Source organism: Chanodichthys erythropterus, chromosome 17, assembly GCF_024489055.1.
Source record: "Chanodichthys erythropterus isolate Z2021 chromosome 17, ASM2448905v1, whole genome shotgun sequence".
Lineage (NCBI taxonomy): Eukaryota > Metazoa > Chordata > Actinopteri > Cypriniformes > Xenocyprididae > Chanodichthys > Chanodichthys erythropterus.
Genome location: NC_090237.1, coordinates 2,777,570 through 2,795,864, shown reverse-complemented (window position 1 = coordinate 2,795,864; position 18,295 = coordinate 2,777,570). Strand labels below are relative to the sequence as shown.

General features: G+C 32.4%; 2 protein-coding genes across 3 annotated transcripts; both read left to right on the top strand.

Moving 5' to 3' along the window:
• The first annotated feature begins 558 nt into the window (after positions 1-558).
• Positions 559-8,052, top strand: parlb (presenilin associated, rhomboid-like b). Its single transcript, XM_067364947.1, has 10 exons — positions 559-695; positions 1,938-2,139; positions 2,399-2,539; positions 2,609-2,657; positions 2,789-2,884; positions 4,645-4,794; positions 4,888-4,958; positions 5,041-5,142; positions 5,223-5,320; positions 6,406-8,052. The coding sequence occupies exons 1-10, from the start codon at positions 601-603 to the stop codon at positions 6,518-6,520; spliced, it is 1,119 nt and encodes a 372-aa protein (XP_067221048.1). The 5' UTR covers positions 559-600; the 3' UTR covers positions 6,521-8,052.
• A 142-nt stretch (positions 8,053-8,194) lies between these two features.
• cldn15lb (claudin 15-like b) lies at positions 8,195-16,325 on the top strand. 2 transcript variants are annotated; one of them, XM_067364948.1, is made up of 6 exons: positions 8,195-8,313; positions 9,578-9,798; positions 13,771-13,935; positions 14,023-14,104; positions 15,465-15,575; positions 15,656-16,325. In XM_067364948.1, the coding sequence occupies exons 2-6, from the start codon at positions 9,579-9,581 to the stop codon at positions 15,744-15,746; spliced, it is 669 nt and encodes a 222-aa protein (XP_067221049.1). In that variant the 5' UTR covers positions 8,195-8,313; position 9,578; the 3' UTR covers positions 15,747-16,325. The 2 variants fall into 2 exon arrangements, with proteins under 2 accessions (XP_067221049.1, XP_067221050.1); XM_067364949.1 differs by lacking the exons at positions 8,195-8,313; positions 9,578-9,798 and adding an exon at positions 12,074-12,425 and having other exon boundaries at positions 15,656-16,322.
• The last annotated feature ends 1,970 nt before the right edge of the window (positions 16,326-18,295 follow it).

Genomic DNA, 18,295 nt, shown 5'->3' with positions numbered 1-18,295 from the left:
ACAAATTAGTAAAATTAGCAAATGTGCAAATAAAGCAATTAATTGATAAACTCTGGCAAAAATAATAAATGAATGAAAAATCTAATTTATTCCCAATATGCCTAAATAATAAATTAATTTCAAATAAAATGCAAATCTTGCCAAATATAATAAATAAGTCAAATGAACTCGCAATTCTGCCAATAAATAATTAAATTAATAAAAAAAATATTATGAATAAATAAAAACGCTGCCAAAAATGAATAAACTAACAAATCTGCGAAGTAATAAAAATGGAAAAAGCTCAAACTCTGCCAAAATAATAGATTAAATTAATAAATAAACACACAAATGAGTAAAATAAACAAATGTACAAGCATGCAAATAAAGCAATTAATTGATAAACTCTGTCAAAACTAATAAATGATTAAAAAATAAATGTATTCCCAATATGCCTAAATAGCAAATGAATTCAAATGAACAAATAGATTGGGATTATTTTATTTTATTTTGAAATAGCTTACAACATTTTCTATCTACGCACAATGTGAGTTTCAGTGACCGCCCTCCTCCAGCAGAGGCCGCTGTGGGCGCGGTCTGAGCCGGAAGCGGAAGTAGCGGATGCGGAGGGAGGCAGCAGGAATGATGGCGGTGAGGGGTTCAGTGGTTAGATGGGTTACAGGGGACATCATCAACACGCACTACCTGACAAACAGGTAACAAACATATATTTGACTGTGTGTTTATTTACTGAGTGCCTCAGATCCTCTGCTTCATCCTCTGGCACGAGCTTTAGTGGTTTAAATCAGATCATGCAGCTTAAAGTATTAAAATATTTGAACGGAATTAATTTAATACTAAACAATGAATAATGATGAACTTTGGTTCAGTTCTGGCATGTCATTTTTAGATGTAAACAATGCGTTTTGATTCATTTAATAACAACATGAAATAACAATAATTATAAAAATAATCACAAATTAAAATATATAGTTTTATATATATATATATATATATATATATATATATATATATATATATATATATAATTAGGCATGTGACGTATCAAGCTTTTATTGCGGTATACAGTATTATCACGATATTGAAATAAGTTGCAAAAAAGTGTTGCCATAGTATAACAGGTTTAAGAACTCTTGTAATAGCAAAAAATAACTCTGAATATTTAAATACAATACACGAAAAATATATAAAGTATCATTAAAGTGCAAAAGAATTAGGCTATAAAGATCAACAGGAAACACTTTACATTATTTAATGCACTAACTAAGATTGAGCAATAGCTACATTTGTTACAGAAGGTATCATTTTTTGTTAATGTTAAGAAATACAGTACTGTACAAAGTATTTTTCATGTTAACTAATGAAGCTGTATGTCTCAAAGTTTTACTGAACAATAACAAATAATCGTAAAATTTCTAATCATTAGGGCATGTTGTAGTCCAGATTAAAATGTTTAAGTTTGAAAATAAATGGCCTATTTAGTCTTTAAGTATGAAGTATTTGGTGCTGTGATGAACAACATTGAGATTACAAAAACTGAATGGCTGTTTGAAGCATTTTATATACTGTAGTAGCGCAGCTGCTTTGTTTATGAGGTTTCCGGGGTAACCGCTGCATTTCTGCTGTTCCATCAGCGTCCTCTGCTTTCATTCAGAGTGTCTCCTTCTCGTTCAGCCATGTGCTTCTCATGCAAGTTGGGTTTGTTTACATCTTTTATATATATATATATATATATATATATATATATATATATATATATATATAGAATAAAAAAAATTATATATATATATAAAATTATATAGTCTATTTTATCAAACAGATCTTTAGAAAAGAACAATTTTGGGTAATTCTTTGTATGTTTCCCACATTCCACCCTTTGGCAAATCACTATAAATGGATTTTAATGCTATATTTTATCATAATTGTGCTCCAAATAGATTCACCCTCCAGACGCAGCAGAAGTGTGGCTTCCGCAAGGTGGCAAAGAAGGTGGAGCCAAAGAAGGGTGTGGCAGAGGAGATAGAGGCAAATGAAATCCTACAGAAGAAGGATGTGGCTCCGCCCCCAGACCTGCCCTCCCGACCCCCGCCCACCAGGTCATTTGGCAGACTGGTCAAACCATTTGTCTTCACTATAGGGGTAGGTACAAAGGATGGAGCTCATTAATGAAACATGCAGAAACAAACTTGTGTAAATCATTGAAAAAACATCCATATTTATGTTTTTATACTTTAATTATTCAGTTCAGTGGAACAATTGATGTATGAAGGCTTTTACACAAATTCATTTTGCTTGTATTTCATGAATATGGTCCAATATGTGTGTTACTTATAATCCTTTACTTCATTGTATTTTTTTGCTGTATTCATATGAGAATATCGTAATAACTCCAGCTCAGTTTACAGGTTGTTCGTTCGGCGGTGCAGCGATATGGCAGTACGAAAGTTTAAAATCTCGTGTACAGAGTTATTTTGACGATGTCAAAGCGGACTGGCTGGAGAAGATACGGCCTCAGAAACAAGGAGATTTACGCAAACAGGTGTGTGTGTTTAATTGAAGCTTAATATGTTTTCTGCGGTGTGTGTTTAATGATCGTGTTGTTCTGCAGGTGAATCAATGGTGGAACAGTTTAAGTGAAGGACAGAGAACAGTCACAGGTCAGACACAAAACATTCAATTTACACAGATGAGCGGTTTAGATTGTGGAGACAATGTTTTTAATAAAGTGTAATTATTTAATTAAATAAACAGATGTTGTCATCTATTTCTCTGTGCCTTTCTCTCTCAGGCATCATTGCAGCTAATGCGTTGGTGTTTTGTTGTTGGAGAGTTCCATCTCTGCAGCGCACCATGCTCAAGTACTTCACATCCAACCCCGCATCCAGTGAGTGAAGTCATCTGTTTAGCTCTCATAATATGCAGATTTCAACAACGAATCTCTTTCAGGGTCACTCCTGTTTGCACTGCATCAATGTGAGGAATTTGGTGTAGGATTGAAAAGTGGATAATGAGCTGATTTACACTTTACTGTACAATCTGGCATGGCTTCAGGTGTCTTTGGTACCGAAAATGTTTTGTCCTGCATTTTTATGGGATTCTCAAAATGATAATTATGAGTAAAAACCTAGTATAATTTAATAAATTGCATTATATTATATTATATCTCTGGTACAGTAAACGTGCACAATATTACTAGTTATTTAATCTAGATTCTAATCTGGTTTATGCAGTTACTTAATCTAGTTTATGATCTGGTTTATGCAATTTTAATTTAATTTGATTTCTGATCCTGTTTATGCAGTTATTTAGTCTGGATTCTAATCTGGTTTATGCAGTTATTTAATCTGGATTCTGATTTGGTTTATGCAGTTATTTAGTCTGGATTCTAATCTGGTTTATGCAGTTATTTAATCCTGATTCTAATCTGGTATATGCGGTTATTTAATCTGGATTCTGATTTGGTTTATGCAGTTATTTAATCGGGATACTGATCTGGTTTATGCAGTTATTTAATCGGGATACTGATCTGGTTTATGCAGTTATTTAATCTGGATTCTAATCTGGGATATGCAGTTATTTAATCTGGATTCTAATCTGGGATATGCAGTTATTTAATCTGGATTCTAATCTGGGATATGCAGTTATTTAATCTGGATTCTGATCTGGTTTATGCAGTTATTTAGTCAGGAATCTGATTTGGTTTATGCAGTTATTTAGTCTGGATTTCTGATCCTGTTTATGCAGTTATTTAGTCTGGTTTCTAATCTGGTTTATGAAGTTATTTAATCCTGATTCTAATATGGTATATGCGGTTATTTAATCTGGATTCTGATTTGGTTTATGCACTTATTTAATCCTGATTCTAATATGGTATATGCGGTTATTTAATCTGGATTCTGATTTGGTTTATGCAGTTATTTAATCCTGATTCTAATCTGGTAAATGTGGTTATTTAATCTGGATTCTGATTTGGTTTATGGAGTTATTTAATCTGGATTCTAATCTGGTATATGCAGTTATTTAATCTGGATTCTGATTTGGTTTATGCAGTTATTTAGTCTGGATTTCTGATCCTGTTTATGCAGTTATTTAGTCTGGTTTCTAATCTGGTTTATGAAGTTATTTAATCCTGATTCTAATATGGTATATGCGGTTATTTAATCTGGATTCTGATTTGGTTTATGCAGTTATTTAATCCTGATTCTAATCTGGTATATGCAGTTATTTAATTTGGTTTCTAATCTGGTATATGCGGTTATTTAGTCTGGATTCTAATCTGGTATATGCAGTTATTTAATTTGGTTTCTAATCTGGTATATGCGGTTATTTAGTCTGGATTCTAATCTGGTTTATGCAGTTATTTAATCTGGATTCTAATCTAGTTAATGAAGTTATTTAATCTGGATTATAATCTGGTTTATGCAATTTAATTTGATTTCTGATCCTGTTTATGTAGTTATTTAGTCTGGATTCTGATCTGGTGTATGCAGTTATTTAGTCTGGATTCTGATCTTGTTTATACAGTTACTTAATTTGATTTCTCATCTGATTTATGCAGTTATTTAGTCTGGATTCCGATCTGGTTTATGCAATAATTTAATCTGATTTGCAGTGTTATTTAATGTGGATTTAATCTGGTTTCAGAGGCGCTGTGTTGGCCCATGCTGCTGTCTACATTCAGTCACTATTCTCTCTTTCACATGGCGGCCAACATGTACGTGCTGTGGAGTTTCTCTTCAAGCATCATCAACATGATGGGCAAAGAGCAGTTTGTGGCGCTCTACCTGTCCGCAGGTGTGTGTGAGAGTTTTCAGTGAAAAACTATCCCACTCTCTATAAATTCTTCTGTGTTATTGAACTTTAACCTTTTTGTTTCCATGTCCTCAGGTGTGATTTCTACGTTTGTCAGTTACGTGAGTAAAACAGCGATGGGTCGGTTTGGTCCATCACTGGGGGCGGTGAGTGTGTTTTCAGATTAAACATTTCAGGTATTCATCAGCATATGAATGTCATGAACAAATTGTTGTTTTGTTGTGTCAGTCAGGGGCCATCATGACCGTCCTAGCGGCTGTGTGCACCAAAATGCCTGAAGCCAAACTGGCCATCATCTTCCTCCCAATGTACACCTTCACTGCCGGAAATGTGAGTCTGTGCGTGTAAGAGCAAGAGTTTTATTTCTCAGTAATGATGGGCGCATTCTCATGATCTTCTCCTGCCAACAGGCACTTAAGGCCATCGTCGCCTTGGATGCAGCAGGCTTGATTCTGGGATGGCGTTTTTTCGACCACGCAGCTCATTTAGGCGGAGCTTTATTCGGCATGTGAGTAACACGTCAATGTCTAGCTGATTTTGAGAGGAATAATGCTCCTATTGCTGCCATTTATAGCGTTGAAGCAAAATACAGTTTTGTGATTAACCAAATCAATTAAAATATTTTCATTATTTAAAATAAAGCCAAAATAAAATAGAAATATTAGATGAAAAATGGTCTCACATTGTAATTGATGTTTTATTTATTTTTAATATGGATTCTGATCTGGTTTACTCAGTTATTTAATCAATCAGGATTCAAAACTGGTTTATGTGGTTATTTAATCTAGATTCTGATCTGGTTTATGCATTTTTTAAATCTGGATTCTGATCTGGATTATTTATTAATTGAAAAAATATGTTTTCATTAATTGAAATAAAGATCAAATAAAATATAAATATTAGTTGAAAATGCATTCACATTGTAATTACCTTTTGGATTTTAAACTGGTTTAAGTAATTTGGATTCAAAGCTGGTTTATGCCATTTTTAATATGGATTCTTATCTGGTTTATGTGGTTATTTGATCTGGATTCTGATCTGGTTTATTTATTAATTAAAAATGTTTTGAAATAAAGATCAAAATAAAATATAAATATTAGATGAAAACGGTTTCACATTTTACCTCCAGATTTTAAACTGATTTATGTAGTTATTTAATCTGAATTCAAAACTAGCCATTTTTTTTTATATACGGATTCTGATCTTGCTTATTCAAATTCAGTCACTCCTAAAATTAAACTTAAATAAAAAAAAGTTCAAACTAAATAGAAATATAAAAAATAAATAAATATGACAAAAGCAAATCACAAAATATAAAACTAAAAGCTAATTCAAAATATTAATATTATAATAACATATAAATAATCCTAAAATAATATTGTCAAACTGCTTGTATGTACTGTTTATAAGACCCTTCTCTCAAAATGTGCTCACAAGGTGCATTTGAGATATATTTTATCAGGTGTGAACAGTGAAGTGTTTCAGCTGACCACTTGATGGCTCTTAATACCATTTGTAAATGTGCAAAGACAAGCAAGTTTATGCTGTATCTGTGCTTGACATGTCAATGTGTCTCTCTCTTTCTTTCTCTAGCTGGTACATTCTTTACGGTCACGAGCTTATTTGGAAGAACAGAGAGCCGCTGGTGAAGTTGTGGCACGACTTCAGAACAAGAGGACCGGGAGCTGGCGGCAACGGCTCGATTTAGAGCATTGCATTATGGGTAGACGCCGAGCAGGTGACCTGAAGAGGAAAACACTTTTGAGAAATGGACACACACGCTGACACTCTGTTTATTCTGTGTGTGAGAGAGAGTTTGTTAGAGCAAGGTCTGTTTTCAGTTGTCATACCGAGTGACGTTAGTATTGCTGTGATGTCATTACGCTCCGCCCCCGAGTTTAAATTTGAATCCAGGTAGCCCCACCCACTTTTCTAAAAATGCTAATTATCTGAAGGGGCGGAGCCTCCGCACACAGCTCATTTCTAAGGTCATTATATTTCTCAATGACAATGAAACGGCCCACTCAACACCATGTACAGAAATTTAAATGTTTAAAATAGTCTGTAATTGTCATTTAAAAAATAAAATTATTATTTAAAAATCTGGTTATCAGAAATCACCAGGTGTGAGTGTTGGTTTTATTTGTTTATAAGCGTGTATAATATGTTCCACTTAAGTTTTGTTTATTTTCTGTGTTTCAGATGAGACTTTGGCCCCTGTTAAATGTGAATGATTAACCAGCTTTCTCTATAACACACACACACACACACACATCCGTGACATACATCTCATCAAACACACACACACACAGTAGAAACAGTTTCTGTGTTGTTTTCTCGGATTGGTCAAAGTTCAATAACAGTCATAGTATCATAATCGCTCATGAACAATGAGTCTGTTTTCCACTTCCTCGTGTTTTTATGAAGTCACTGTATCGCTCGTCTCTTCCTGTTTCCCAGTTATCTCACGTTAACTTCCGTCACATCGTTCTGTTCTTTCACATTCCTCAATCACACGTCACTGTTTTTGTTGTCTTCAGGGTTTTATTTAGTTAATAACACTGTTCGGGTGAGTTAATGTTACTTAGAGGTAAATATTTACCCATGATCAGAAGACATATAATGGAAATATATTTAGCAAAAATTAAGGTTAGGGTTTGTTTAGTTTTTTTCCATTCAGTGAAATAATATACACTACTGTTCAAAAGTTTGGGGCCAGTAAGATTTTTTTTTTTTAATAATTTAATGCTTATATTCAGCAAGGACACATTAAATTGATCAAAAGTGACATTTATAATGTTACAAAAGATTCTATTTCAAATAAATGTTGTTCTTTAAACGTTCTTTTCATCAAAGAATCCTGAAAAATAAAATCTACAACATTTTCCACAAAAATATGAATTTTCAAATGTGTATCAAATCAGCATATTAATATGATTTCTGAAGGATCATGTGACACTGAAGACTGGAATAATGATGCTGAAAATTCAGCTTTGATTACAGGAATAAATTATATTTAACATATATTCACATAGAATACAGTTATTTTAAATTCTAATAACATTTAATTGTGTTTAATGTATTTTTGATCATATAAACAGTGAGCATAAGAGACTTAAGAGCATTTAAAAATCTTACCAACCCCAAACTTTTAAACTGTAGTCTACTTTCTAATTGAGTCCTCGAGCTCTTGAGTGGAATAAACCCTCACTGATGATGATGATGGTGGCGTAATTTGTGTATTGTGAAGTGTGTGAAACAGACGGATGACCCTGAATCAAGAGATCATCTCAAAACAACGTCATCTGTCTCTCATTTTCCCCGTTTTCTTTTTTGGGGAGGGTTTGATTTTTCAGGGTTATTGACCTAAAACCAATATTAACACAGTGACTCTCGGCCCCATCTGCTCTCTTACATATAGACCGAAAACTGTTCACAAGACCCAACTTAAGCTAATTATTCTCGATTATTAGGCCACATAGTCCACCAGGAGCAAAACAGGTGCGTAAAAATTTTCATTTTTTCTTCATTCGGATTTTTGAGGTTTAAACTGATTCCGTATTCCAGAACAAAACAAAATACAATTTCAGCATGATGGTGTCTTCAGGTGTGATTCTAAATGGAACTCTCAATATGATTAAAGAATGTTTAATCATTTCTAGTGTGAGCAAATCAGATTTAGTATTTGTCAGATATTTTGTTGTAAAGTCAAACTGAATTAGTTCATTAACTTCACTTTTTGTCTCAGATGATTTGTAAGTTACTTTTTGTGGCTGTTATTAGATAAATTAATAAGTATGCGTGATTTGCTTTTATTTCACAAGAGTTTAAAGTCCAGCGTTTGCCCAGTCAAACAATAGAGTACATCTGATTTGCTCACTCTAGAAATGCTTAAACATTCTTTAATCATATTGAGAGTTCCATTTAGAATCACACCTGAAGAACCTTCATGCTGAAATTGTTCTTTGTTCTGGAATACGAAATGATTCTTTATGCAAAGGGTCATGAAACTCTAAAACACATTACTGAGATGGTATGAATGTGTTTCACATCATTTTGAACAATGGAACATTTCCTTCAAATTTCTTTATATTAAGACAAGACACCAAACTTTACAGTTCTATTCCTATCTATATTCACTGAGGGTTTGTTCATATATCATTTTCCTCATTTTATATAACTTTTATTACTAAAAACAAGTTGAAATGTTTGCTGACAGTATTTTCTGATAAAGAAAAATCAGAATAAGAACAGATGTCCAAAATCCCCTCTGTAAAAACATTTGACTCTAATATATCAACAAAATGAAACAAGAGTATTGTTGTCCGATATCCAGATTCTGTTCTGAAAAAGTGTGTAAATAAGTGCATTTTTTAACTAGATATGCAAATGATGGATTATCTAATCAAAGCATTTCAGAAATGTTGTAATACAAAATGTGTTGCCTTTAATATACTGTGATTAAACAACTGGGGAAGTATGGTGACAGTTAAACTTTTTTTTTATCCTATTCATCTGTGGCGTCTTGTCTTAAAAAGAGGTTTGCAAATATGTTTTCCAGTCCGATGCCACTGGAGAATCTTCTTTTCTAGTTCTTCAACGTACCCAGAAACCAATATACTGCTCTGAGGAAGCATAGAGCAAATCCAAAAATGTTTTTGACAAAGAACCAAGAACCATTGAAGAACCTTCATTTTAAGTGTTTGTCTCTCCATCCAAACTGAGTTTGTTTGTGCCTGATAAATACCGTCTTCCTCTCTTTCAGGATGGCATCGATGGTCTTTCAGCTCATGGGATTGTTTCTGGGCATCGTCGGCTGGTGTTTGGAGTCCAGCTGTACGAACTCAGCGGTGTGGAAGAAAGGCAGTCACGGAGATGCCGTGGTGACCGCCAGCTCGCATTTTGAAGGACTGTGGATGTCGTGTGCGTCTAACTCGCTCGGAGCTGTTCACTGCCAGAGATACAAGACCATTCTGGGCCTTCCAGGTGAGACAGGCACACGGCGCATGTGGCCTTCGCTCGCATTACATTATACTGCATGCTGGTTTCAGTGATACAGTATCATGATGGGTTTGCTGTGGCTCAATCCTGTGACAAAACTAGGTTATGCTAGTCATAAAAACTCATAAAACACTCACACACACCTTTCCTCTAGAATATTGCAAATGTAGTACAGTTTTCTGCAGATGTGCTTCAAATTTGTGCTCTTGGACAAAATTCAGAATTTAAGAACTTGCTTCTTTTCAATTCACGGGTTGGAATTTGATTTGGAAACACCACAGGATGTTCAAATGGAATCTGAATTACAGGAAGTGGAATTTACTTAAATAATTATATATATATATATATATGATTTCAGTAATTACATTTAAGAAGAAATAAAAAAAAATAGATATTAGATCATGAAATACTTAAAACTAACAAAGAATTATTTAACCTAAAATCTGAGAACCTACAAAAGGCTCTAAGGTTCTTAAACCCAACAAAAAGTTATATAACCTAAAAAATGTTTCTAAGGTTCTTAAACCCAAAACATTTGAACCTAAAAAAGTTTTTTTTAACCTAAAAACTTAGAACCTAAAAAAAGGTTCTAAGGTTCTTAAACCTAACTAAAAGTTCTTTAACCTAAAAACAAAGAACCTAAAAAAAACGTTCTTTAATCTAAAAATTTGGAACCTACAAAAAGGTTCTAAGGTTCTTAAACCTAACAAAAAGTTCTTTAACCTAAAAAAATGTTTCAAAGGTTCATAAAAAGTTGGAACCTAAAAAAAAGGTTCTAATGTTCTTGAACTTAATGGAAAGTTCTTTAACCTAAAAATTTAGAACCTAAAAGTGTTATTTAACCTAAAAAATTAGAACCTAAAACAAGTTCTTTAACCTTAAAAATGTAGAACATAAAAAAGTTCTTTAACCTAAAAATTTAGAACCTAAAAAAAAAGTTCTTTAACCTAAAAACTTAGAACCAAAAAAGGTTGTAAGGTTCTTAAACATAAGAAAAAGTTTTTAAACCTAAAAACATAGAACCTAAAAAAAAGTTCTTAAATCTAAAAACTTAGAACCTACTAAAAGGTTCTAAGGTTCTTAAACCTAACAAAAAGTTCTTTAACCTAAAAAATGTTTCAAAGGTTCTTAAACCTAATAAAAAGTTATTTAACCTAAAAATTTAGAACCTAAAAAAAGTTATTTAACCTAAAAATTTAGAACCTAAAAAAGTTCTTTAACCTAAAAACTTAGAACCAAAAAAGGTTGTAAGGTTCTCAAACATAAGAAAAAGTTTTTAAACCTAAAAACTTGGAACCTAAAATGGTTCCAAGGTTCTTAAACCTAACTAAAAGTTCTTTAACCTAAAAAATGTTTCAAAGGTTCTTAAACCTAATAAAAAGTTGGAGCCTAAAAAAAAGGTTCTAATGTTCTTGAACGTAATGGAAAGTTCTTTAACCTAAAAATTTAGAACCTAAAAAAAAGTTATTTAACCTAAAAACTTAGAACCAAAAAAGGTTGTAAGGTTCTTAAACTGAACAAGTTCTTTAACCTTAAAATTTAGAACCTAAAAAAAAGTTCTAAGGTTCTTAAACATAAGAAAAAGTTTTTAAACCTAAAAACTTGGAACCTAAAAAAGGTTCTAAATTAGAAATACACTGCCTTGGCAACTAACTGAAATTAGTTTAGGTTGAAGTATTGAAATGACTAAAACCATAGCTGAAATAAAAGTAAATTAAAGCTGAACTAATAAAAATGACGCTTAACCAAATTACCAAAATAACAACTGAAAATATAAAACCATAAGCTAATTCAAAATATTAATAAATACTATAAAAGTACATAAATAATTCTAAAATAACACTGATATATAAATAAAAAGTACTAGCTGATCTGTTGGCCTAAAAAGCATATACCTTCAAGACTTCCTAAAGCTTCAGACAAGGCTTTGTGAAACCATCATTCATAGTCTTGAAAAACCTTCCCTTTCTAGTTTTTTTTAGCTACTCTGTATGAAATGTGTCCAGGAAAACACAAACTCTAGTTAATTCAGAATCACATGGTCTCTGTGTGTTTAGTCTGACCCTCTTCACACTCCACACACCCAGAGAGACCATATGAAAGGTCAGAGGCCTTCTATTTTAGGGGTCAAACTCAAACTTTTCTCTGTTAAGTCACATGTCACTTCTTGTATTGACTTCCTTTGTCATCATGGCGTTATCTAGTAAAAGCAATATAGGAGGGACCAGAGTTTATGGTTTTATGACTCTGATCTTGAAACTATAACACACTGACACACTCAAACACACTCCCATCCTGGGACTGCGCTCGGATCGGAGTTTAATCTGTCCGCTGGTGAAGTTGAGGAGTTTCATTGGATATTGTGTGTCGTCCGTGTGGATTTGAGACGTTGATCATGTCGACTGCGATTCAGCTGTTGGGCTTCTTGATGTGTTTGGGGGGCTGGTTGCTCTCCTTCATGTCGCTGGTGAATGATTCGTGGCGTACGTCGACGTTTGTGGACCAGCTGGTCACGTCTGTGTGGTACTATCAGAACCTGTGGCAGACGTGTGCGGAGGGGAGCACCGGCGTCACCAACTGCAAGCAGTTTGAGTCGATTCTCGCTCTATCTGGTAACACACACACACCTCACACACACACATACTAGAGTTTGTTCATATTGCTGAAAAAGAAGTATTTTGGTGGTATGATACATGTCTAGGTCATATTTCACCTCAAAATCAAAAGGAAAAATAAGAAAATATATTTTTCATGATGAGGGGGATTGGGGGATTTGCAATTAAAAATATTATTTAAAATTATTAATATCTATCATGACATATAAATACTTAATTTAATATCATTTATTTTAAATTTAAAAATAATGTCAGAATAAAAAAAAAGCCGAATGTTCATAAGAATAGGCTTAATTTTCATGCAAAATCATGTTTTGTTTAGTTTTAATGTTTGTGAAAGAGTCTCTTCTGCTCACCAAGACTGCATTTATTTGATCAAAAATACAGAAAAAATTCTGAAATATTATTACAATTTAAAACAACAGTGAATATATGTTAAAATATAATTTATATCCTGTGATCAAAGCTGAATTTTCAGCATCATTACTCCAGTCTTCAGTGTCACATGATCCTTCAGAAATCATTCTAATATGATGATTTGCTGCTGAAGAAACATTTCTGATTATTATCAATGTTAAAAACTGTTTTTGTGGAAACTATGATAGATTTATTTTTCAGGATTCTTTGATAAAAAGAAAGTTCAAAAGAACAACATTTATTTGATATATAATCTTTAGTAACATTATTAATGTCTTTACTGTCATTTTTGATCAATTTAATGCATCCTTGATGAATAAAAGTATTAATTTCTTTCAAAAAAAATCTTACTGACCCCAAACTTTTGATCGAAAAGTTTGAAAAATACAATCGAAATTGTGTTTTGCGTAATGAAAACAAAGTCTGTTTTGACATAATTTTCAACATTTATTTACTATGACAAATCATTATAAAAATATCATTACTTAAATCAGAATAAATTAACGGCAGTACAACAAATACTATCATGACATATAGAAATACTTAATTTAATATAATTTATTTTTAGATAAAATAATCATAATTGTCTTAAAACATAGACTTCACTTTCATACAAAATATGCATGTATAATAGTATAGTATATATATATATATATATATATATATATATATATATATATATATATATATATATATATATATATATATATATATATATATATATACATATACATATATATATATATATATATATATATATATATATATATAATATCATATAAATGCACAACAAACCTTTGTACTGTCATAGTTCATGCCCAGAAGATCATGATCTTTTACAAGGATTCATTTGAATGTGGCAGATTAATGTTTCCTGGAAGGTGTGTTTTACGTGGCTGTTGGATATATTTTGTGTGTTTTGCAGGATACATCCAGGCCTGTCGCGCTCTGATGATAATCGCTCTCGTTCTGGGTTTGCTGTCCGTCATTCTGGGTGCGATGGGACTCAAGTGCACTAAACTGGGCAGCACGTCTGAGGAGTCGAAGGGCAAAATCAGCCTTACATCCGGAGTGATGTTCATCCTGTCAGGTCAGTGAGACGACACACACACCGTCTGAATCATATAAATGACGTCTCACAGCATTCGTGTTCACATCTGCATGTTCTCTCCGTCAGGTTTGTGTGTTATGGTGGCGGTTTCGTGGTACGCCGCTCAAGTCGTTAAAGAGTTTAATGATCCTTTTTACGGAGGAACGAAGTGAGTCAAAGTGAAATTATTTTATTTTTTATTTTAAAATTATACTGTTTATGAAGCCCTTAGAACCTAAAAGTTTGTGTGTGTGTGTTTTCGTTTAGTATCATATTTGATACATCAGGCTTTTATGGCTCATATAAAGTGAGAATATGGAGGAAAGAACAGCCCAAACTGAGCAAAAATATGCATTTTGGTGCAGATGCTGATATTTATATGGACAAAAAGTAAGATATAAATCAATGAGATCTTCATAACAGACTAAAATGCATATAAATATCAGTCTTCACTCTATATCTACCAATAATATTAAAGGGTTAGTTCACCCAAAAATTAAAATTCTGTCATTTATTACTCACTCTTATGTCCCGTAAGACATTCGTTCAACTTCAGAACACAAATTAAGATATTTTTGATAAAATCCATTGGCTCAGTGAGGCTTGCATAGCCAGCAATGACATTTCCTCTCTCAAGATCCATTAATGTACTAAAAACATATTTAAATCAGTTCATGTGCTTCGGAGCATTTAAGATAATAGTCAAATGCTTTGTTTTATGATTTGATCATTTGTTTTATGATCAAATCTACGGAAGAGCATTAGGGCCAAGCAATAATAAAAAAATAAAACCATCTCGAGATTAAAGTTGTTAAATTTCAAGAAAAAAGTCAATAAAATGTTGAGAATAAAGTCATAAAATTATGAGAATAAACTCGTTAAATTATGGGAACAAATTCGTAATTTAACAAAATTTAAAAAATGTAACGACTTTATTCTCAACATTTTATTTCGGCTTTTTTCTCTAAATTTAATGACTTTTTTCTCGAAATTTAACAACATTAATCTCGAGATGGTTTTATTTTTTTATTATTGCTTGGCCCTAATCCTCTTCCGTACAAATCTCTTAAGTTTTAAAACATAATATAATGCAATACAATGATGATTGCGAGACTTTCCTCAAAAGCCTGATGATCATATTTGACATGATTTAAAAAAATAAAAATAATAATAATAATCAAGTAAACATGCTTCAGTCCAGATGAAATATTACTAACAATAATAAAAAAATCAGTAAAGATTTCACAGAAAAAAGACATGAGATGAAGGTGAACGTTTTTACAATTATACTTAAAGGCTTTTACTTGCTAAAAAAGTTAATCAGACGACATACAGCATGTAGTAGATTGTGTGCGACAAGATTTCCAGCAGTTTTTAATCATTTCAAAGCTTTAAAAAATTGTGTATCAAAGTCTTTATAGGGTTAATACTCACATACACACACTTTTAGGCATAAAGTACCTTGCGGTACCATGTAAATACCATGAACGCACACTCACATGCTCATCTTTTGTGCGGCGTGTGTGTAGGTATGAACTGGGCGCCGGTCTGTATCTGGGTTGGGCGGCAGGAGCTCTGGCCATATTGGGTGGAGGAATCCTCTGCACGTCCTTCAAGAGTTCAGCACCTGCACAAACACGGTGAGTCTCCAAACGTACATGATCACAAATCATACAATCTGAGATGAACGCCACTCACGCCTGTCTTCTCCCTCTCTCAGGGGTCACAGCTATAACTACACCGCTTCACAGCCGCAGAAGATCTACAGATCGGCTCCGTCAGAGAACAGCACCTCCAAAGCTTATGTCTGAGGGGATTATTTTTGGACATGGACTTTATTTTTTAGTACTTGCATCTTAAAGTCAGTCGTATTTAATTCCCTAACGTTCCTGAAAGAATTGTCCTCATAGTAATGTTCAGATATACATTACCGATCTTATGCATTTACTTGCATATTCTTATGCATTTATTTGATCAGAAATACAGTAAAAATAGTAGCATTGTGAAATATTATTACAGTTTTAAATAGCTGTTCTTATTGTGCATGATTCATCAGTGTTGATTTCATCATAGATATTACATTTTGATGCAAGATTTTCTCATTTTTGGCTGATGTCGGACTTTATTTTGATATGAAACACCCACTTTACGTCATCAAATCAATTCCCTGCTGTACATTTGTTTTTCATCTCATGTTTCATGTTTATGTCATGTAAGTTGTCATGCTTATGTGGATCATTTTAGTTTTTTATATAAAAGTTACATGGTCTGTTCTGGTGTTTCGGAAATTGCTATTATATGTGTGTTTCATGTGAATAAAACAATTCTGTGAAGTTTTGAAATGGTGCAAACAGTGTTTTATTTAATGTTTTGCAGTTATCAGCCAATCCACTGAGGTTTAATTTATTATTAAAAAAATGTATTGTAATTTTCAAAATAAATTACAAAGAAGCAGTATCAATTTGCAACAAGCATATTTTCATACTCATAAGGCATATGTTCAGACCTTTATTTTGAAATGGCGATGAACATGAAAAATCATTAAAGATTGGTTGAAACATGTTTGTTTTCATGCCAAGAGTTCAAAAGATAACATTCATTGAATTTTTTGAGAAAAAAGGTCTGAAAATGTTTTTAATAGGAAAAAAATACATTTATGATTGTGGCAGTGATCTATAACCCACATAGATGTTGTTTTTATGTTTATTAGAGGCTGAATTCATATCAAATTCTGCCAAACTTCCCAAACTACTTCTATATAGGATGTCTACTTCATAAATACTATGAAAATAAGAGATATATAAGGGTCATATCACTCAAACCATATATGGAAATGGAGACGCCCTTATATGGTCGGTAATGGAGCTTGTGTGTCATCTAGTGAAAAAGTGTGGTACTGCGCCCAAACAAAATCTTACTGAAAGCTCATTTTTTGAGATATCAACCTGAAATTTGGAACACAACTTTTGGCTTTGATTTCCTTGCAGTTTTAGAGTAAAACTTGTTTTGTAAAAATATATATTTTATATAAAATATTATATTTTTACATTTTCATAAACTTAAACTTTTATAACTTTTTTTCTGTTTCACTTACATAAGTTATTTCACTTCTACAATAATCTGCCAAATTTCATCTTTAAAACAAGATAAGCCATATGTCTATATTCCAAAGTATTCTTGAATTACAACCATTTAAGTTTGGATAGTGCATTTTCATGTCTATAAAAAAAGTGGGGATGACAGTTAACAGGTTAAAGTCTTTATCTAAAAGCAAAAGAATATTTTAAAAAATCAATGTATATGCCCTGAAATACTTTGTGATAGAAGTATATTGTAAATAATACAATTAAAATCCTCAATCTATTTGGAAAATATCACATACAGAAAGTAAAGTGTATGGAAGCCCATTTCCGCCACTAAAAAAAAAAAAAAAAAAAAAAAATTATTAATTGCGACTTTTTATCTCAGAATTTTGACTTTTTTAACTCGCAATTACGAGTTTATATCTCACAATTGCGAGTTATAAAGTCAGAATTCTGATATATAAAGTCCCAATTGCGTGATATAAAGTCAGGATTGCGAGATATAAAGTCGCAAAGTCAGAATTCTGAGATATAAACCTGCAAAGTCAGAATTCTGAGATATAAAGTCACAAATACAGAATTCTGAGATATAAAGTCGCAAAGTCAGAATTCTGAGATATAAAAAAGTCGTAAAGTCAGAATTCTGAGATATAAAGTCGCAAAGTCAGAATTCTGAGATATAAAAAAGTCGTAAAGTCAGAATTCTGAGATATAATGTCACAAATACAGAATTCTGAGATATAAAGTCGCAAAGTCAGAATTCTGAGATATAAAAAAGTCGTAAAGTCAGAATTCTGAGATATAAAGTCGCAAAGTCAGAATTCTGAGATAAAAGTCGTAAAGTCAGAATTCTGAGATATAAAGTCGCAAAGTCAGAATTCTGAGATATAAAAAAGTCGTAAAGTCAGAATTCTGAGATATAAAGTCGCAAAGTCAGAATTCTGAGATATAAAGTCGCAAAGTCAGAATTCTGAGATATAAAGTCACAAATACAAAATTCTGAGATATAAAGTCGTAAAGTCAGAATTCTGAGAAGTCGCAAATACAAAATTCTGAGATATAAAGTCGCAAAGTCAGAATTCTGAGAAGTCGCAAATACAAAATTCTGAGATATAAAGTCGCAAAGTCAGAATTCTGAGATATAAAGTCGCAAAGTCAGAATTCTGAGATATAAAGTCGCAAAGTCAGAATTCTGAGATATAAAGTCACAAATACAAAATTCTGAGATATAAAGTCGTAAAGTCAGAATTCTGAGAAGTCGCAAATACAAAATTCTG